The sequence below is a fragment of the Elephas maximus genome, chromosome 12 (genome assembly GCF_024166365.1).
Source record: "Elephas maximus indicus isolate mEleMax1 chromosome 12, mEleMax1 primary haplotype, whole genome shotgun sequence".
NCBI lineage: Eukaryota > Metazoa > Chordata > Mammalia > Proboscidea > Elephantidae > Elephas > Elephas maximus.
This window is the reverse complement of record NC_064830.1, coordinates 58044390-58066350: the sequence shown is the minus strand read 5'-3', so window position 1 is coordinate 58066350 and position 21961 is coordinate 58044390. Positions and strand designations below refer to the sequence as shown.

Sequence of the window (21961 nt, the reverse complement as noted above, 5' to 3'; positions counted from 1 at the left end):
GGTCCAGGGCCAGATCACAAGGACGGCACTCCAACGTGCCTGCTCCCTCCACCCATTCTCAAGTGTCCCGGGTAGAGGCATCTCTGCTCTGTCCTCAGGCAGCGTCCTGCTCAGGATCATGGCAGGCCGTCCTGTCGCCAGCTCATAAGTGCAGCAGGAAGCCCCCCTCCACGCACCCTCCAAATGGCTTTTTCAGAGGGTTCAGCTCGATGAGCACATCTGGCCCACGACTGTGCTTCCGCAGCCGCCTCTCCTCCCCTGGGACCCCAAGCTCAGGTCTGGGGGTGTGGTTGTGAGAGGCGGGAGCCCTGGAGTCATCCCCCCCAACCAGAGACTGCTGAGGTCCTTAGAGGGCCGGGATGGCAGGCTGCTGCTGGACTCCAAGCTGCCGGAGCTGGTGACACTGCCCACCTGCCTGGGCATTTCCCACACTTTCTTCCAGAGGCCGGAGGCCACAGAGTACTGCAGAGCCAGACCCCAAGTTCCCAGTGGGGTTCCTAGGGGGCTGCCCAGGCGCCCGGAAGAAGGGGGTCGGTGCAGGCCTGGCCGCCTGGAAGGGCCCACAAGCTGCTCCTGCCTAGGCCTGCATCCACCCCCTGTTCACCTCCCTGAGGGTACCACTGCACCCACCCTGTGTGAGGTTCAGGGTGCCCCTCCCTTCGAGAGCTGGGCCAGGCAACACCACCCTTTCCAGGAAGCCTGACTGCCAGGCAGAGAAACCGTTTTCTCTCTTCCCACGGAGCTCGTGAGTCCAGGAAGGATGATGGGAAGTGCTGGGCGCCCCCCACTGCCATGCCCACGGAGCAGAGGCATCCATGCCCACATGGCTTCCAGGCGCTGTGCCTGTGTCCATGTCTGGTTGTCATCAACGAAAGCAGTGGGGGGGGGGTGGTGTCCATGCTGAGTGCCCCTCCCTCCATGGGCCCTGGGATGTCATGGGTGGAGCAGCCCCAGCTCCATACGGTGTCAGTGCAGTGGGCCTTGACAGGGGACGAAGAAGGGGTGCCACCTCAGCCCTGCAGGACCTTTGAGGGGACAGAGCAACCATCTCAGCTGAGCCACTCGAGGCCGCTTTAGGAGCACACAGGGGCTGAGTCCTGCTGCCCCCCAGTGGCAGGCCCAAGAGTGGGGCCTTGTCGGTCACGGAACCGGCATTTGCAAGTCAGCCCAATGGTGCGGCCCTGACTGCAGGCAGAGGGAGGCAGGAGGGGCCTCACCAACACCCCCGCCCCCAGCATCCTGTCTTCCCGGCCTCCGCCGTATTTGTTCGAGGCCCCCACCACAGGCACCTCCCTCAACATTCATGCTCTTGAGTAGTCAGTGTCCTCCAGGTCCAGAGCCCCCACAACTATAACACAGTGGGGCACAGCCTGCACCCCAGGACCAATCCGGGGCTTCCTCCCAGATGCCTTGCTGCATCTGCCATGCACGGTGTTCCTGCTGGCACCCCAATCGTTCTCACATCCCCAATTCTCGGCTCCTCCTTGTTCCCCGAGACCCTGGGCACCCACCCTACTTGAAGTCCCCCCGGGCTGGGACACTCAGGGCCCCAGGTCTAGCCGTCGCTGGCCCAGCAAGTCTCGAGCTCTCCCAAGGAGGCTGTGGGCCATGCCTGTGTCCCCCTGGGGCCCACAGCGTTGACCCCTGGCCTCACTGACCTCTGGCTTCTCCACCCCTGCACTGAGCTCTAGGCTGTACCTCCGGCCAAGTCAGAGGGTGGAGGAGGAAGGAAGCAGTCCCAGGAGAGGTGTCTGATGGGTTCCAGCCCTGCCGAGCTGGATGAACACAGCCCAGCCACACCGGCCACTTAGGGATGCATGCCCCTTCAGAGCGTATGCTTTTGCCTTAAGACAATGCAGGGTTGCTTGATTTTGCCTCACACACCCCACAGGCCTGCGTCTTGCCCCAAGTGTGATCACAGGGCCAGGGGAGCAGACCCCCAGCTCATGGCCCCTCTTCCGCAGACCCAGCCTGTGCCCAACCCCGCAGCCTACTACCTGCACCGCTCCCCATGGTGGGTCCACCGCACGGAGACACTCGGCAACCACGTCATCGAGCTCCTGGTACCCTTCTTCCTCCTCCTGGGACGGCGCATGTGCATCCTGCACGGCATCCTGCAGGTGATCTTCCAGGTGAGCCCTGCCTGGCTGTCCCCATGCTGTCCTTTACTGTCCCCTTACTGTCCCCCAACTGTGCCATAATACCCTCACTGTCTCCTCACTGTCCCGATGCTGTGCCCTCTCTGTCCCCACTGTGTCCCCTTACTGTCCCCTCACTGTCTTTGTCCCCATGCTATCCCCTCACTGTCCCCCTCTGTCCCTTATCTGTCCCTCACTGTCCTCATGGTGTTCCCACTCTGTCCCCCACACTGTTCCCACTGTGTCCCCTCACCGTCCCTGCACTGTCCCCTCACCCTCACTGTCCACTCCTTGTCCCCTCACTGACCCAATTAGTCCCCCCCACTGTCCCCACACTGTTCCCACTCTGTCCCCTCACTGTCCTTGCACTGTCCCTCACTGTCCACTCATTGTCCCCATGCTATTCCCTCTCTGTCCCCACTCTGTCCCCTTGCTGTCTCCACTCTGTCCCCATATTGTCCCCTCATTGTCCCCACTCTGTCACCTCACAGCCCCCAATCTGTCCCCTCACTGTTCCCAACCTGTCCCCTCACCGTCCCCTTGCTGTTCCCAGTCTGTCCCCTCTCTCTCCCCCTGCTGTCCCTTTCTGTCCCCAAGCTGTCCCTACTCTTGACCCCTCACTGTCCCCGTGTGTCTCAGGCTCCACTCTGACGCCTCACTGTCCCCATGTGTCCAAGGCCCCGTGCTGTCCCCACACATGCAGAAGGGGCCCAGCTGGCAGGCAGGCTCGCTGCAGCCTGGTGCAGCCAGCCTGACTTTGGAAATCGCCCCCAGGCTGTAAGGGCCACATCCCAAAGTTCCTCCTAGGGTTCTGGAGGGTTCTTCCATGTAGAAGATGCTGCTCCACCCAGGATCACTGTTCCTGCACATGCCTTCAGGGGATTTTGACTGTGCTTAGGTCTTTGCTTTTCCCTGTAAATTCTAGGATCTGATTGTCAGTTTCCAAGGGAGCTCCCTCGGGGGTATAATGGATTGAATTGTGTCCCCCAAATATATGTGTTATAAATCCTAACATCTGTGCCTGTGGTTATAATCCATTTGGAAATGGATTCTTTGTTGTGTTAATAAAACAGTTAGTGTATGGCATGTCTTGAGTCAATCTCTTTTGAGATATAACAGATTAAACAAGCAAGCAGAGATGGGGGAAGATGAATGCCAAACTACATGAAGATCGCCCAGGAGCAGAAGCTGAAGAGACAAGGACCTTCCTCCAGAGTCCACAGAGAGAGTAGGCTTTCCTCTAGAGCCGGCACCCTGAATTCAGAATTCTAGCCTCCTAACTGTGAGAAAATACATCTCTGTTAAAGTCACCCACTGATGGTGTTTCCGTTACAGCAGAACTAGGTAGCTAAAATGAGGCATCCAGGAAACAGGTGTGTGGTGGAATGCTGTCCCCTGTCCCATTCTGTGTGTTTCTGGGCTCACCTCCTGGGGGGCCACGGCTACAAGCATGCTATTCCACCCTGTACACAGTGCTCAGGGCTGTGCCGGCGGCCCAGCCTCAGTTCGCTAGGAGGGGTCCATGTGGGAGTGACTGGAAGACTTTCGTCCCGGTCTCAAACGCTCCCCCGCCCCCACCCCCACAGAGAGGTTGCAAGCCCGAGGGACAGGCCGAGAGGAGCTTGCGATCACAGCTTCCTTCATGGGGCTGGAGCGGGTGGCATTTTGTTCCACTGTCACGGGGTCGCCATGAGTCTGGCCGACTCAACAGCAGCACAGCGACAGCCAGCTAGGATGTAGTAACTCCCCTGGCAGCTGCACTGTTTTGAGGCTGCGGGAGAATACCAGGAGCACACAGAACCCACCCCCTGCATTTGTGCCCATCCTTGGGTGGATGGTCCCTGGAACGATGCCAGTAGCATGTGTATGTCCTCTTCTGGCCCAGCAGGGGACTCTCAACCATCCCCTTCCTCTTCAGGGTGGCCTTATGTCGGCCCCAAACATCTGCCACAGGCCTCCTGGGCCCTGAAGTTCCGCCAGCTGAGTTCATCTTCCTCTGCCATCTCCAGGGACCTCCCGTCGGCCTGGCAGGGTGGACTCACCGCAGGCCCCGTGCAGCACAATCACAGATGGAGCCGAGTCAGTCAGTTTCCTCTGAGGATTCACTCAGCGATGATGAGAAGGATGAGGAAAATGAGGCCCTCAGGGAGCACAGGGCCGTGACCCCCACCACTTCTACACTTCTCTTGTTAGGAAAAGATCAGCCAGATGAAGGGGGATGAGCCAGAGCAGGACACAGAGGGACATGAAGGTATGGCCTGCCCTAGGCTGCCGGGCAGGGCAGTGCAAGTCCATGTTATTGGTGTGGGAGTGGCATGGCATCTCCCAGTCATCAGACCTCCTGTGGCTTCACTACAGGGAGAATTTTTCCCCAAACGATGCTCCATTGAGCCCCAGTGGGGCAGTGGCCCACCACCTCAGCCCAAGGAGAATCACCTGAGGGGCTGTTTGATAAATATGCTAGTACTGGGCCCACCCCCAATCAGTTAACTCAGAAAGTCTGATTGTGGGGCTGGTGTTGTCAGAGGCTTCCCCAGGAGGGTGATGGTGCTGGACCCTGGGTCTCCAACCAGAGAGCCTGTTATGGGCTGAACTGTGTCCCCAAACAAGACATGCTGAAACCCTAGACCCTGGTATGTGTGAGCTTTTGAGGGGCCTTTGAGATGCGGTCAGCTTACATGAGTTTGCACTGCAGTGGGGTGGCCTAATGACAGGGTCTTTACAAGAAGAGGGGACACGGGAAAGAAGCCAGAGGAAGATGAGGCAGAGCCTAGAGCAATGCGGCCACAGGCCAAGGGACACCTGAGGCCACCAGCAGCTGGGAGAGGGAAGGAAGGATCCTCCCCAGAGCCTTTGGAGGAGGCACTCTGTCAGCACCTGGATTTTGGACTTCCGGCTTCCAGAACTGCAAGAGAATAAATTCCCGCTGTTTTAAGCTCCCCCAAACCAAAAAAACCAAACCCACTGCCTTGTTGCCAGTATGTTTATTCGGAGCGTCTATGCACAAACTTGCTTGAAGAAAGGTCTCAGGTGCTAAGTACACATACACATATTTTAAACCTGTGGTTTGTGAAAGGGAGAGAAATGAATGGTAAATCTGTCCAGGGGCCACAACAAGCTTAGGTGTAGAACCAGGATGGACGGCTGCGTGGAACAGACCAGGATGAGACTTTAAAGATGCCTTGGGGAACAGAACCGGGATGGGACTTTAAAGATGGCTTCATGGAACAGAACCAGGATGAGAGGTTAAAGATGCCTCTTGGGAGAGAATCAGGATGAGACTTTAGATGCTGTGGTAGTCAGAGCTCCACATGGTGCTCTGGCCTTGCAGGTGCCTTAGTTTGTTTCTGCTCCCGGTGTGTTAGTACAAAGTTGATGCACAATGCTAGTTAAAACGTGAATATGTGCCCGATCATCTATTTCCTTCACTACCACTGCAGCTTTGCCCCTCTATGTGACTGACTCAAATTCCATTTTATGGACGTTCCACAAGTTACTTATCCACTTCCTGCTAACGGACGTTCAGGCCGGTTCCAGTTGCTGGCCCTTGTGAATAATACTTCTGTAAATGTTCACCTGTAAGTCTTTGTGTGGACGTGAGTTTTCATTTCTCTTGGGTAATTACCTAGGAGTAGGATTGCTGTTTTCAAAGGCAGGCCTAGCATTTTACATTTGTGCCAGCAACGAGTTGCTCCACGCCCCTGACAATGCCTGGTAGCATTTTAGTGATTCTAGTGGAGCCCTGGTGGCGCAGTGGCTAAAGTGATCGACTGCTCACCGAAAGGCTGGCAATTCGAAACCACCAGTGGCTCTTCAGGAGAAAGATGTGGCAGTCTGCTTCCATAGAGATTTATAGCCTTGGAAACTCTCTGAGGTCGCTCTGAGTTAGAATCGACAGTGGTGGGGGAATAAGAGTCCCTGCATGCCGTGACAGCACAGTCACCCAGAGTCATCGATGGGGCGTCCCCTTGGCCCCAGGCAGTCCTGTCCCCAGGGCGGCCTCTCCCAGTCCCTGGCCCAGCACTGTCTTCCCCCTCCCCCCACCTCCAGGTGATCCTCATCATCAGCGGGAACCTGAGTTTCCTGAACTGGCTGACCATCGTACCCAGCCTGGCCTGCTTCGACGATGCCGCCCTGGGCTTCCTGTTCTCCTCCAGGCCTGGGGGCCTCAGAGACCGTGTCCTGCAGCTGCAGGAGCGGGAGGCCCAAGGGGCCTGGCCTGTGCGGACACATGGTAGGTGACTTCGCTAGTTCTGTTGGCCCAAGGGCTGGGGACAAAGGAGGGTCTCTGAAGGCAAGCAGAGGCTGGTTGCGGGGGACTCAGCCTCAGGAGCCCGGCAGCTCACCCCATCTCTCGACAGGCTATGCGGTGCGGCAGGTCGTTCACCTTGCGCTGGTCACCCTCATCGGCTACCTAAGCATCCCGGTGATCCTCAACCTGCTCAGCTCCCAGCAAGTGATGAACGTCTCCTTCAACCCACTCAGGATCGTCAACACCTATGGGGCCTTTGGAAGGTACTGTGCCCAGGGGTCTCATCTTGCCACCCCCTTGAGCTTGGGGTGTGGCTTCTCCCTCCTCCCTGCCCTGCTCACATGGGGTCACGCCAGGGCATTCTCTGTCTAGGCGTCCTGGGAGGGGCACAGAGTCAGGTCCTAAAAGGCCCCGATGACGGGAGCGCCCGACCAGTGTGTATGTCCTGGGGCAGCTGTGACAACGGACCACAAACTGGGGGGAATCAGAACACAGAAACCATGTCTCACAGGCATCAACAAGGCCACACTTCCCCAGAGGCTTCAGGGAAGGGTCCTTCCTTGTCTCCTCCAGCTCCTGGTGACCCCAGGCATTCTCTGGCTCATGGCCGCATCACTGCAGCCTCTGCTTCCGTTGTCTCATGGTGTCCCTCTGGGTCTCTCTTTTATAGAGCACCCTCCCACTGTGACTTACTGTTAGCTGACCACACCTGCAGAGACCCCATTTCCAAGCACGGCCGCGTTCCGAGCTTCCAGGGTGAAGGCTTGGACACCCTTTCTGAAGGACAGCTCCACCTACACACTCACATGTAAAACGTGGCAAATGCAGAAAAGGAGAGGAAAGAGACAGGAACCTCCACAGCCAGCGTGGCAGCAGTAGCTGCTGAGTCTACCTGGGGCCGTCCTGTCCCATCCTGGCACTGCGGGATGTGTGACAGAATGAGGGTCCGAGGGAGCCTCTGTCCCTCAGCCTGGCCCCTGGCCCCTGCATCACCAAGGATGCTGAGGCCTTAGAACCAGGGCTTCAAACCGCTTCATTCCAGTTTGAACCCCCGCTGGGAATTTGCATTTCCACCCCCAGGTATACTGAGTCAAAATCGGCATTTTAACAAGATCCCCAGGTGTATATGTATATGTATAAAATAAATTTTGAGAATCACTGCTCTACTAGTGGTTTTCAGAATTGATCCCTAACCAGCAGCATTAGCATCTCCTGAGAACTTGTTAGAAATGCAAAGTCCCAGCAGGGGTTTAACCCAGAATGGACTGTGCAGAACCCTTGGCTCTCAGCTCTCAGCTGCCCACAGTGGTGTGGGAGGGACCAGGCAATAGGCACCACAGGCAGTAAGAGCCAGTGGGGCGCTGGGGGCTTGGGCCTGACCCTGACCTCACCCCCTTTGTAGCATCACCAAAGAGCGCACCGAAGTCATCCTCCAGGGCACGGCCAGCCCCAACGCCAGCGCCTCCGATGTCGTATGGGAAGACTACGAGTTCAGGTGCAAGCCTGGCGACCCCAGGCGGCGGCCCTGCCTCATCTCTCCCTACCACTACCGCCTGGACTGGCTCATGTGGTTCGCAGCCTTCCAGGTGCGGTGCCCGCCCTGCAGCCGTGGGGGCAGACAGAGGCGGGCCCACAACTCCAGCCTCAGATAGGCTGCCATGGGGCTACAGGGCAGGGGGCCTGGGAAGGTGCTGAGCCCAGAGCTCCTGTACTCACGAAGCCTGGCCCCAGGACAGCGCAGGGTTCCTGGTCCGGTGGAGGGCCCTCACTGAGGACAGACTGCCCCGGGGCTTGGAGCTTGCCGCCCCCACACAGGAGTGAGGGCCCCACAGACCTGGCTGGAGCCCCAGTGACCCCACCCCCATACCCCACCCTTGGGAGACCCTACCTCTGGCAGACCCCACCCTGGCCCAACTATTTGTCAGTCATGACTGCAGGGGCCCTGGGCACTCAGGCTTCCCAGGAGGCTGGTCAGAGGGAGGCGCCAGGCAATGCGGGGCTGTGGAGTGGCTGCTCCAGGCAGGACCTGCCTTACCCAGAGGGTTATTTGGTTATTCGAGAGCCCCCAGCCCTGAACTTGGCCTCGCAATGCTGCGGGCGCCCCAGTCCCCAGCCACAGCCGATGCTGGCCTGTCTTTTCCACAGACCTACGAACAGCATGAGTGGATCATCCACCTGGCCGGCAAGTTGATGGCCAACGACGCTCAGGCCCTGTCTCTGCTCTTCCACAACCCGTTCACAGGCAGGGCGCCCCCCAGGTGAGACATCCCGGGGCCCCCACCCCCTCATTGGGGCCCAGGTAACAGGAATGGAGGGCTGACTACTCAGCTCTGGGGACACGGGAGGAGGGAGGATGCAGTCCAGGGTCTGTGAGGAGGAGCAGGTGGTCGGGGTCCAGCGTCCAGCCAGTGCAGGTGAGGTATGGGAGAGATGCTGGCCCCAGAGCGTGACCACCCCAGGAAGGTGACCCACTGACACCTCCAGGGAGCGTAGGGGGCATAAGGAGAGAAGACCGGAGATCAGACGTATGGGTGCAGAGGGTGCAGGGTGGTGGGCCATCCCTGTGCGGGGGGCACTCTGGGAGAAGGGGCCTTAGCGGCCTGGGGGCACTCCAGGGCCAAGGAGGCACAGATGTCCAGGTAAAGCCTGGGGCCCTCCTTTCTTAGGTCTGGAGGGTGGAACGGTGTTTGCAGTATTGATTGATGGCCAGAGTACACCAGGGTCTGCTGTGGGAGTCAGAACTCCAGGTCCCACAGCTTGGGCTTGGGTGGCTCCAGGTGGTCAGACCCCAGGTGAGGCCACTGTGCTCTCTTGGCCCCTTGTTTTCATCCCCCCAGAGGAGAGAGGGTACGGGCATGCGTTAGGAGTGGGGCAGGTGTGGGGACAGGCCTGGGTGCACAGGGTGGGTGCTGACAATTGGAGACCCCAGGAGGCAGGCGAACCTCTTCCAGCCCTTCGGCCAGGGTGGGCACTCTGATAAACATTAGCTTCCCCACCTGGAAATGTGTGATTTATGATGGAGCAGCAAACCCCGAGACAATAAAAACAAGAGGAGAGCCTGCATGTTGGCACATTCCTCTCCCTGGCCCTGCTTCAGCCATCAGTTCTGACAGAAAACACTGTTCCTGTTTTTCCTCCAAAAAGCCTCATCTGTGAGCGAGGCAGCTGCGGTAGGGTCTGGTCACAGCTGTCAGGCTGGGAAGGGCCTGGAACTGCACTGCAGCCAGGCGGGCGCGAGGGCCTGGGGAGGCCAGCAGGCAGCTGCCCCAGGTGCGAGTACCTTCAGAGCAACACCTGGACCAGCATTTGACCACACCTGGGGCCCCTGACCCTACCAAGGTCATAAGAGTTTCCTACCAATTCTCTTTGTCTGGAGAATGCTCACCGCCACATAAAGCATACTCTGAAAAGGGCCAAGAAGAAGCAGATTGGCAAGGGACCTCAGGACCCAGGGAAGGACGGGGAGGCGAGTTCCTGGATATTCTTTGTGCTTCATGTATCCCAGACTTGGAACTGAAGAATCCGCAACTCCCAAATGCCAACAGGTACAGACAAAAAGCCCCGCCAAAAGCCTCCTGTCTCCAGCCAGAGGGCCAGAAAGGGGCAGCCCAGCAAGACAGTAACTGGCCCTGCTGCAGCCAGACACGACAAAAACACTGAAACCTGCCCCCCCACCCCACCCCTCAGCTAAGGAAGGCAAAGGCCCCGTGGGAAACATGGGGCTCCACCCTTACCAGACCGTAAGGAGGTTCCTAGACCCCCGCAGCTCTTCCACTGGGCTGATGTTGAGGGACAGCTGGGTAGGGAGCCCTATGGGGCCATTCTACTGTGTAATACATGAGGTCGCCATGACTCGACAGCAACAGGTTGTTTGTTTCATGGTATTGGTAGAGAACATGTGGGGACCTATACTTCCACATCCACCTGGCAGTGCCCTCCCATCCCACCCATTGCCAGCGTAGTGTCAGAGGAAGCCAGCTACCTAAAACAAGGTTTAACTGCAATCCAGAGTCTCACAGCATAGCACTCAAAATGTCCAGGTTTCAGCTGAAAATCACTCACCATATGAAGAACCAGGACGATCTCAAACTGAACGAAGAAGACTGTCTGTAGATGATGACATATGTTAGAACTGGTGATGAAGATTTAAAGCAGACATCATGAGAATGCCTCAACAAGTAATTACGAACATGCTTGAAACTAATGAAAAATAGTCTCCACAAAGAAGTAGGAGATATAAAGAAGAACCAAAAGGAAATTTTAAAGCTGAAAGATACAATAACTGAAATAAAAACCTCAGTGGATGGGTTCAACAGCAGAATGGAGGAATAGAGGAATCTGTGAACTTGAAGATGTTATGTGCCATCGAGTGGATTCCAACTCACGGTGACCCTATAGGACACAGTAAAACTACCCATAGGGTTCCCAAGGCTATAATCTTGATGGAAGTAGATTGCCACATCTTTCTCCCATGGAGCAGCTTGTGGGTTCAATCACCGACCTTTCAGTTAGCTACCAAGTGCTTAACCACTGTGGGCAAGCACTTAACCACCAGGGCTCCTTGAACTTGAAGGTAGAACAATAGAAATTACCCAATCTGAACAACAGGGAGAAAGTAGACTGAAAAAGAATGAACAGGCCTCAGGGACCTGTGGGACTATCACATTGGAGAATTTGCACCATTGGAGTCCCAGAAGAAGAGAAGGAAGGTGGGGCTGAAAAAGTGCTTAAAGATATAATAGCTGAAAACTTCTCAAATTTTGCAAAAAAGACAAACCTACTGAGCCAAGAAACGGAGTGAACCCCGAACAGAACAAACCCAAAGAAATCCAGACCAACCAAAGACACATTAGAGCCAAGCTGCTGAGACCTAAAGACAAAGGGGTCTTGGCGGGGGATGGTTCCTAGTTGGGGAGAAGGGACAGACCCATACCCCTTTGCTCTCCCATACAATAATGTCTTCTCTAAGACCTAAAGCCAGAGAGGGATAGAACAGTTCCTGCCATCTACGCCCACCTCCCCTCCTCATCCCCACTGAGGGGTGTGGGAACCCCATGTACCCCAGCCACCATTCCCACCCCCACTTCCCACAAGCAAAGCGTGGCATCTGAAGCGTCCTTGTCTGGGGTCTGTTTCTAAAACCTTCCCCCACAGAATGCAGCTGTTGGGTGGCCATTGACAGCCAGCGTGTATCTGCATTCGAAACTCTGGTAACAAACATTCCACACAGCCACCTGCGAAGGAGTCATCCCTGAAGATGCCGTGTGCTGAAGCAGACACGTACTTTCAGAGGAGGGCTGGGCAGTTTCACCTCAAAATCTGGTCTGTGTCCCTTTCCCAGTTCCAGCACCCAAACTTAACTACCCACGGCTCCTCCTGGCCTGCTTGGGAAGCCATCTGGGCCCTGGGGCTGGTCACCCCTGTGGGTGGTCGAGGGACCAGAGCTGCCTGAAGTGGCCGAGAAAATTCCAGCTCCTGCCAGAAAATTGGGCAGGAGGGATGGTAGAGAAGGGGGAAGAGAGGGACCTGGTCCTGCAGGCGGCTGGGATCTGGGATTTGGTTGAGGGCCAGCCAAATACCTCTGGACAATGTGGGCCAGACTAGTCATGCCCCCCAAGACTCAGGTACTGGGAGGCATCTCGAATCCACAGGGTACCCCATTAGGGCTCCACCAGTGCAAGGGACAGAGGAGACTGAACAGACGGGATGCACTGGCTTGAGCCACTGGGCCATCTGAGAATCGGGCCAGACAGAGCTTGATGGAGTGTCCCCCCAGCCACCCTTGCACTTTCCCTGTCTGAACGTCATTTTGGGAAAAGCTGGTTATTGCTGCACGCGTAGTGGGGAACAGTGGGGTGCCCCAGTGTGACTGGGGGTGTGGACTCCTCTGGGCTCCCTGGCTTTACCCTGAGATGTCTCTGTTCCTGGATGCTGGGCTCAGGAGGGCAGAGGACCCTGGAATCACCTGGCCAATCACACAGCCCCGCCCTCCTGCAGGGGGACTGAAGACCACAAGCCTGGGTCCCCTGAGATCTGCAGTTCTCTGTACCTGACTCAGAGCCTGGGCAGGCCGTGAGAGGGCTGGGGTGGGTGGGGAGGGCACAGGTGGGCAGGGGCACAGTCTGGCTGGCTCACCCCGCCTCCTCCCCACAGGTGGGTCCGCGCAGAGCTTTACCGCTACAAGTTCAGCCTTCCCGGGGGCCGGCACGCCGCAGAGGGTGAGTGGTGGGTGCGGAGGAGGATCGGCCCCTACTTCCCCCCGCTCAGCCTTCAGGGCCTGAGGGGCTACTTTGAGGCCAGGGAGTGGCCACACCCAGAGCCCACCTAGGGGGCAGTGCCGAGCCCGCAGGATTCAGGGCCCTGTGTCCAGGCTCTCCTCTCAGCTGGGGACCGCGCCCACCGGACCAACACTGCTTGGCTTCCAATAAAGCAAACGCACTGAGGGGCGTGATGCGATGTCTCCTAGCCCTCCGCCTTTGTCCTTCCTGTAAGCCTACACAGTCTGCTTAGAGACCCTGGGGGTGGTGCGGGGAGGCAGGTGGGGCCCCGAGTGGCCACCTGTGCTGTTCTTGTCTCCCACAATCACAGGGTCCCTCCAAAGTCTGGCCCATGTGCTCAGCCACCTGTCCCTATCCCCACAAGTCAGTCCCTAAGAGAGATCTCTGGAGCACAGAACCCCACACGCACACACCCATCGCCCAGGGCAGGCCCTGCCCCAGGGCCTGTCCGAGCTCCCAGCATGGCAGCCCCCACCCCCGTGCCCAGCCTAGCCCCCAGTTCTGCCTTCTCTGGCGTTGAGCGCCATCCTCAGCTGAGACACTGGAGGGGCCCGGAGCCTGGGGCTTTCCCTTTCCTGCTGACACTGTGTCACTGAGGCCAGGACTCAAGTTCCCCGTCCCCTCCCCAGCCATCTTGGAGCCCACCAAGGCAGCCATCTGGTCCCCCAGGCCCACTTACGTTGACCTGAGAGGAGGGACAGGTGGGGTCGTCAGAGCAGTCAGCCCTGGGGCAGGGCACAGGGGTCCGGGAGGTGTCAGGAGCTGGCAGCAGCCCCAGCTTCACCTTGGAAAGACCACCATGAGGCAGTGCCTCTGTCCTCAAGCTGACAGACGCTGCCTGGCAGGCCGCTCCTCCCTACCCTCCTGCTCCCCTGATGGGATAAAGATGTCCCTAACCCACTCCACCACCTGCCCAACTGACTTCAAAGGGGCCAGTGGGCAGGTGGGGGTATCCGGGGTCACTGTCCCTGGGCCCCTGGATGCGTGACCCCTTTGTCTGGGTGACCAGTTAGTCCTCACAGTGCTCGGCTGCCAGGTTGGAGGTAGCAAAACCCAGCTTATGGGCCAGCCACACTCTGAGCCACAGGGCTTCCAAGAGGCAGTGTGTCCAATGGATTGGCTGGGGTGTCGAGAAGGAAGCAGCCTTCCAAAGGGCTGGACATGCAGGCCACGTTAGGAGAGGTCTGCCGTTATGCTGTGGACCCCTAATCCTGGGGAGCTCTCCAAGGGGGCTTTTATCGGGGAGGGCACATCTGTCAGGAGGCCGGCGTGGCTCCCAGGGGCCCACAAGAGAGACGGGAGCAGGTGGGATCTGATTGGACCCCAGAGAGCCACACTGAGACCCCTGGACTTGGACCACACGTGGGCCCTTGTCCACAGGACACACAGCCACTCACCGTGGGGGAGGGGTAGTGGGTGGTCCTGAGGATGGGAAGGGGGTGTTGTCTCAATCTGCTCAGCAGGTCAACTCCGGACTCCAGCATCTGCTCACCCAGAAGAGTCACAGGTGAGCCGGTCCAGATGTGGGGTGCCTGCCTGTCCACAGCCCCCATCAGTCATGGTGCTGCCTTCTGAGCGCAGCCCAAATCCTACGTGCCTCCCTTCACAATAAAAAAAAATTTTTAACAGAAAAATTAGCTTTAAATTGTTATACATAAGATCCTACTGTGTTTGGGGGGTGTTCATTATAAAGAGCATTTTAAAAGGCCAGTTGCTGTCAAGTTGACCCCGACTTATGACGACCCCATGTGTATCAGAGTGGAACTTCGCTCCATAGGGCTTTCAGGGGCTGATTTTTCTGAAGTAGACCTCCAGGCCTTTCTTCTTACTCCATCTCAAACCTCTTGGACGCTCCAGTGAAACCTCTTCAGCATCATAGCAACACACAAGCCTCCACTGACAGATGGGTGATGGCTGCACGTGAGGTACATTGACTGGGAGTCGAACCCAGGTCTCTCACTGAGAAGGTGAGAATTCTACCACTGAGCCACCACTGCCCCCAAGCCAGTTACCATGGAGAGGACTCGTGGTGCCCCCGTGTATGTCAGAGTGGAACAGTACTCCGTAGAGTTTTCAGTGGCAGAGTTTTCACAAGTAGAGCACCAGGCCTTTTTTCTAAAATGCCTCTGGGTGGACTCAAACCGCCAACCTTTCCCTTAGCAGCCAAGCACATTAACTGTTTGCACCACCTGGGGGCTATGTGTACCTGTCAGGAAACCCTATTCCTAGGCCAGCCTTCAGGCCACAGCCAGCAAGGCAGTGAGCAGCAGAATCCACAAGACAGGTCCCCGCCTCCCCTTCCCTAAGCCACTGCCTTCATCCAGGAGTGACAATCTGTCCTCACTGAGGTCACTGTGAGCCACCTCCCCCTGGCGCTGGCGGCCAGGCCTGCCACCTGGGCCAGGGCTCTGGCGCAGCTGCAGGGCTTTGTGCCGGGAGCACATTTGCATCTCAATCGCACTGATTAATATTTAAGGGGCCAGCTGTCTGAGCCCAGGGGCTGGGAGAGGGGCTGCCTTGTTCCTTTAAAGAGTGGGTGCTCCACCCACTGGCAGCCGAGTAACCCTCATCTCCTGCACGACTCACACTCCACGATTCTTCCAAAGGAAGAAAACGTGATGCTACGAGCACCTTCTCTGGCCCACTGTGCCCCGTCAAAGCCCCACTGTCCCATTGTGGCACCGCACAGCTGCAGGGCTGGGGCTTGGCCCTCTATCTGAGTGCCTGGTCCACCACCCCTCCTACTGCCCAACAAGTGTAGCTTGGGGCACACACCACCCTCAGAGGACGAGCCTCAGCTAGTGCCCTGCCCAGCCAGGAACCCCAGGACCTGGTCATTGCTGCCCCATCCCGCCCAGTGGGTCTCCTCAGCCCCTCTCTTACCCCCGCACAGGGCCCTGGAGAACAGATGGTTCTTTAAAGTGTCCATCAGGTCAAGCCACTGTGCCGAGAGCCCTCCCCCCACTGATCTCAGCCTCCCAGCCTATGCCAGCCCCCCACTGTGGTGTGGGGCTTCTCCATCCCCCAAGTCTCAGTTCACATCCCCCATGGAAAGGCCACTCTGGCCGCCATCTGCACTGTACTTCAGCAGTTCTCTACACAGACGTGACCAGACCTATTCCCACCATCTCTGTCCCTCACTGGTGTGTTGGCTCCACCTGTGAGTCCTCCTATCCCAGAGGGACACCCAGTGGGGTGGGATGGGGTGGATGGTGTCCCCCCAAAATTCACAACCACCTGGAACCTCAGTATGTGACCTTGTTTAGAAATAGGGTCTTTGCAAATGTAATCAGTGTGTTAACATGAGGTAACAGGAGTAGGGTGGGTCCTGATCTTATGTGACTGGATGTCCTTATAAGAAAGGAGAAGAGCTGGGGGAGACACCACATGACGACGGGCAGAGGTTGGAGCATGCAGCCCCAAGGCCAGAAATGCCAGGGGCCACCAGGAACTGGAAGAGGCAGGGAAGGACACCCCCTGCTCCAGCTTTTGGAGGGTATGTGGTATGGTGTGTTCTGGAATTCAAGACCTTTGGGTACAGCGGGTAGCAGGCACCAGCCCCCACATACAGGCATTTCCTTAAGTGGAACCAGGCCACAGAGATGCCTGCAGGCTGGACCAGTGCGTGTTTGCCACATGGAGAAGAAACCTTTGACTTCAGAGCATTCAGGGCCTGTGGGCTGGCGTCTTTTGTTACCGACACTTTCAGAAGAGAAGCCACCATCCCGGGGAGAAAAAGCAAAGGGGCGGGGCAGAGGGCCACCCAGAGACCACAAAGGTCTGATAATGGATGACCTGCCTCCAAAGCTGGTGGCGCCTGCACATACATACGTGCATACACACACGTGCACACATATGCACAGCACATACCCACACGCAAACATGTACATGCATATGTGTGCACACATGCATGTGTGTGTACACAGCTCTGCACACTTGTAACATGCACACAGAACATACGTACATATGTGCACACACACGCACCATACGTGACACTTCACACTAAAAGCACAGTTTTGTTAAACTTTTTTTTTTTTTTTTTTATGTGGACAATAAGCTATCTCAGAAATAGGCACGACCTCCCAGACCGAACCCCATGGTCAGCCCGCAGCCCCAGTAAAAGCAGTTCCAGCCACAGGGGAGGTGGCCACACCCGAGCTGACCCCTGCACGCATTGCCCTGGCCTGGGATGTCCCCCAAGTTTGGGACCCTCCCTGAGATGCCTGGGAGGAAACCCGTGCCCTGGGATCAGACTCTCTTCCCAAGGGTGGCTGGTGCCCAGTGGGACAGATACATGGGGACTTGCCCTCCAGTGAACGGACAGGGGGCCCCTGGACACTCCCTGTCACTCTGCTGTGCCTTCGGCCCTCAGCTCCCCTTCAATCCTCACAGAGCCCAGCAGCATGGTGTCCGTGAGCCCGGATGGTGCCACATGGCCTGCTCTGGCTACAGGTTCCCAGACCGCCTCCAGGCCACTCTTGGTGACGCTGAGCAACCCCATTTGGCATATCCCTGCAGGCAGAGGACTGAGGCAGTGTGCAGCAGCAGCTCTGCAAGGGGGCTGAACTGGTTACTCCACAAACATCAAGAGATCCCGTAACTCCCATGCTGGGCTTAATGCCAGGGCTGGGAAACCACGCACCCCCCCCATCATCCTGAGTTCTGGGGCCGGGGGCAGGGGGTTCTAGCGAAGGGTCCCTGCCTGCCCAGAGCCGACCCGCTGAGACACACAGTGTTGGTACTTTTCTCACGCCCCAGTGCCTGGTGTCAGTGGACCACTCGGGAAGGCTCAGTGCCCCCATGGCCACTGTCCCCGTTGCCAACGGCGCCTGCAGAGGGCAGGGGCAGAGCTGCCAGAGACACACAGGTAGGGGGATGGCTGCTGCCAGCTCAACACTGTGGCCCCTGGACCCTGGGACCCGCCTTCGGTGGCTGGGGGCCTCTGACTGTGTCTTCAGGGACACAGGCCCCCGCACCCCAGGAGCAGGATCTGAATGCACTGTCTTCACCAGCCAGGCAGGCGGGGCAGTGTAGGGGGGTGCGGGTTGGCACAGGGAGCGAGCAGGCTGATGGGGCAAGGGTTAATCCTCGTGGCAGGGCTGACCCTCCTCTCTTGGAGCCTGTTGGGGACAGCTGGCCCATCACCTGTCAGGGATCAGACGCCACAGCTGTGCCTGCATGAGCCCAGGGCTGGGATCCAGGCTGCTCAGGAAACAAAGTGCCCACACTCGTGCCTGGAATCCCAGCCGAGGCCCCACTGCTGGCAAGGGCCTGGGACAGGCCCTGGGGGCTCAGGCAGCCGCACCCACCCAGGCCAGGGCACCAGGGCTCACAGGCATGTCTTCAGGCTGAGGGAGACAAAGTCCCTGGATACAGCACCGGAGGCCCCCTCTCTGTGTCCTGAATGGTGTCTGGACGGAGCTGACATGTCCCCAGGCTTCAGGAATTCCCACCAAGCCTCTGCTGTCACTGCTAATAAAGAAATAATCTTGATGACAAGGACGATGATGCACCCCAGTCCCGCAGCCCCTGCCCTTGTGCTGAGAACCAGCATCACTCCTACACCTGACTCGCTGAAACCCCAAGAACACATTCACCTTGGTGTGAGCGGCCTGAGGCTGCAGTACAAGGTACCACATGGTGGGGGTCTCGTAAGAACAGAAACAAACGTATTTTTTCACAGTTCTGGAGGCCGGGAGCCTCAATTCAGGTTGCCAGCAGGCTGGGATACCTCTGATGGCTCCGGGGGGCATCCTCCCTGGTCTCTCCCAGCTTCTGATGGCCTGGCCGTTCCTCGGCTTATGGCCAGGTCACCACTCTATCCTCACATGGCTATAGCCGTCTTCCCTCTGTGTCTCTGAGGACACCACTCAAATGGGGTTGGGACCCATCCGGCTCCAGTGTGACCCCATTTTAACCGATAAAATCTTCAAAGACCCTATTTCCAAACAAGGTCACAGTCACAGGTTAGGACTTCAACATGCCTTTTGGGGGAACACAGTTCAACCCATAACAACATCCTAACCCCTAGAACTTGTGAATGTGACCTTATTTGGAAATGGGGTCTTTGTAGGTGTCGTTAAGATGATACTGGAGATGAGACCATCCTGAATTATCCAGGTGGGCCCTAAATCCAATGACAAGTGTCCTTAGAGACAAAAAAGGAGAAAACACAGAGAAGCCTGGGCGATGATGAAGGCAGAGGCTGGAGTGATGCAGCCAGAAGCCCAGGAACTCCTGGGGCCACCAGGAGCTGGGAGGAGCACCTTTTGGCTGCTGCTGTGAACATGCACGTGTAAGTTTTATGTGCACACATACTTCCGTTTCAGTCCCATGGGAATTGAAATTGCTGGGTCACATGGTAACTCTAGGCATAACCATTTGAGGAGCTTCCAGGTTGTTTTTCAAAGCATCTCGACCATTTTATATCCCCACCAGCAATTGATAAGGGTTCTAATCTCTCCACATCCTCACCAACACTTGTTATTTTCTGGCTTTTAATTATAGCCATCCTGTCAAGTGTGAAATCAAGTCTCATTGTGAGTTTGATTTGCCTTTCCCTGATAAATAATGATGTTGAGCATCTTTTCATGTACTTGTTGACCATCTGTATATCATCTTGGATAAATGTGTAGCATACTCAGTGGTGAATGTGGTGCGATGGATCGCTTTTGTGTGGCCTTTTTCACCATGGTCTTGCGGCTCCCACTCAAGTGATTGGGTGGGACTGTGTGAGTAACGTAACTGTGGCCCACCAAGGTGACTGGTCAGTTTTGCCTTAAAAGACAGCCAATTCCAGAGCAGGGAAAGGATACCACCACCAAGGAAGAACAGCCAGGAGCAGAGAGTATGTCCTTTGAACTCGGGATCCCTGTGCCGAGAAGCTCCTGGAACCAGGAAACAGAAAGAAAGAGAGCTCTCAAGAAGCAGTGGCAGAGAAATGGCAGCAGGAGATGGCAGAAGACGGTGTGGTAGGTTTCCCAGCCCACAGAGCGAGAAAGCTGAGTGCCTTTGGGCAGGAGGCTTGATGGCAGAGTAGGGTGCCTCAGGGCACTTATCGACAGAGCTAAAAGAGCTTTTTAACACTTGCCAGAGCAGGGCAGAGGCAGAGGGCAAGAGAGGTGTGCCTGAGGCCACGGCTGGGAAGAGGCTGTCCTGATGGAAGAACTGTATCCTGATCGTTCCTAAACATGAATTGTAACCTATTCCCTAATAAGCCCCATAATCGTGAGCCTGGCCTGTGAGTTCTGTGTGGCCATTGCAATAAATTATTGAACCCCGCAGAGAAATAGAGTGCTGTGGGAGGGACAGTGGGTGTCAAAATTGGTAAAAGATAGTGGGGAAAAGGAGGCATGTCTGACCTCCACCTCACAGGAATCAGCCTTGGGCTGTTGGTCTTAATTCTCCTGTGCCTTGTGAAGTTAGAGGAGGTCAGACACTGCCCCCATGCTGTTTTTCAGTGAAAGATTGAATGCTTCCCTCCTAATATCAGTAACAAGACAAGGATGTCCACTCTCTGCTTCTATTCAACATTGTACTGGAGATTCTAGCCCAGGGCATTTAGGCAAGAAAAAGAAACAAAAGGCATCCAGATGAGAAAGGAGGAAGCAAAACTATATTTGCTGATGACATGCTTTTGCAAGTAGAAAATCCTAAAGAACCACTAAAAACTACAAGAATTAATAAGCATGCTCAGCAAAGTGGCAGGACATAAGATCAATATACAAAAATCAATTGCATCTCTATACACTAGCAATGAAAATGAAATTTAAAAATTTATTTCATTCATGACAGTATCAAAAAGTAAGTTACTTAGAATAAATTTAACAGAAAAAGTTCAAGTCTTGAACACGGACAACTATAAATTTCTGGAAGAAATTAAGGAAGAGTTAAAGCAAGGACATTCCATGTTCATGGATCAGGAGACTTGATATTGCTAAGATGATAATACTACCGAAATTGATCAATCCCTATCCAAATTTAAGCTGGCTTTTTTTGTAGAAATTGACAAACTCACCCTAAAATTCATATGGAAATTCAGGGGACCCAGAAGTCAAAACAAGCTTGAAAAAGAAGAACAAATTTGGAAGACTCATATTCCAGATTTCAAACTTACTACAAAGCTACAGTAATCAAGACAGGGTAGTACTGGCATAAGGATAGACATATAAACTAATGGAATGGAATTGAGAGTCCAGAATAAGACCCATACATTTATGGTCAATTGATTTTCAGCAATGGTGACAAGTCCATCCAACGGGGTAAGAAAAGTCTTCAACAGATGGTGCTGGGACAACTGAATATCCACCTGCAAAAGAATGAATTTGCAGCCCTGCCTCACACCATGTACAAATATTAATTCAAAATGGATCATAGACCTAAATATAAGACCTAAAACTATAAAACTCCCAGAAGAAAACATAGGATTAAAACTTCATGACCTTTGATTAGGCAATGGGTTTTTAGATTCAACAGCAAAAACAAAAGCAAGAAACGAAAAACCAGGCAAGTCGGACTTTATCAAAATTGAAACGTTTCTGCTTCAAAGGACACCATCGAGAAAGTGAAAAACAGTCAATAGAAGGGGAGAAAATATTTGCAGCACAATAATATATAGACTAAACCTAGTTTTACAAAACGAGTGGGTGAGCGGGGGTCTTCTCAGAGACCGAGGGGACCCCCAGCATTCTGAGGAACACCACGGGCCCTACCACATCTCCCGAAGACTCCTTCCAGCCCATGACTGAACACTTAAGATCTGTGCACTTTAAAGTATGTAAATTATGTGTCAATTTTTAAAAAGGGGAATGATTCTCATTAAATGAATATTTTAAGAATGTAGCTCATAAGTGCAAAGTGACACAGAAAGCCTGAATATAAATGAGCAGGTGACAAGATGTAGGTTTACCCAGAAGGCCAGAGAGATGCTGAAGGATTCAGGAAGAAGAAAACTCAAGGTGGTCAGGCTTGAGGAAGAGCAAAGGAGAATATTTTATGCCAATTAAAACTTCAAACCACCAAGAAAGACCCCGCACTTAATAACATATAAAATGCAAAAACTGTCAAAAAAAAAAGGTGAAATTGACAACTCTGTAATCACGCTAAAAGGAGCCCTGATGGTGTAATGGTTAAGTGCTCAGCTGCTAACCGAAAGATTAGAGGTTTGAACCACACTGTGGCTCCGAAGGAGAAGGACCTGGTGATCTGCTCCCGTAAAGGTTACAGCCTAGAAAACCCCATGGGGCAGTTGCGTGGGGTCTCTCTGAGTGGAAATTGACTTGATGGCACCCAGC

The 21961-nt window shown here is 55.3% G+C and overlaps 1 protein-coding gene across 6 annotated transcripts in view; it reads left to right on the top strand.

Annotated features, from left to right (window-relative positions):
* LMF1 (lipase maturation factor 1) overlaps nt 1-14312 on the top strand; it is a 104776-nt gene extending 90464 nt beyond the window's left edge. For 2 of the 6 annotated variants that reach the window (XM_049902830.1, XM_049902829.1), the window contains 6 exons: nt 1965-2132; nt 6189-6372; nt 6500-6653; nt 7793-7976; nt 8536-8648; nt 12544-14312. In XM_049902830.1, the coding sequence (XP_049758787.1) occupies nt 1965-2132; nt 6189-6372; nt 6500-6653; nt 7793-7976; nt 8536-8648; nt 12544-12718 (978 nt within the window). In that variant the 3' untranslated portion in view covers nt 12719-14312. Of the gene's footprint in view, nt 1-1964; nt 2133-6188; nt 6373-6499; nt 6654-7792; nt 7977-8535; nt 8649-11544; nt 12462-12543 lie in introns of those variants that run through there. The other 4 variants (XM_049902827.1, XM_049902825.1, XM_049902828.1 and 1 more) reach the window with 3 other exon arrangements.
* Nucleotides 14313-21961: the final 7649 nt, after the last annotated feature.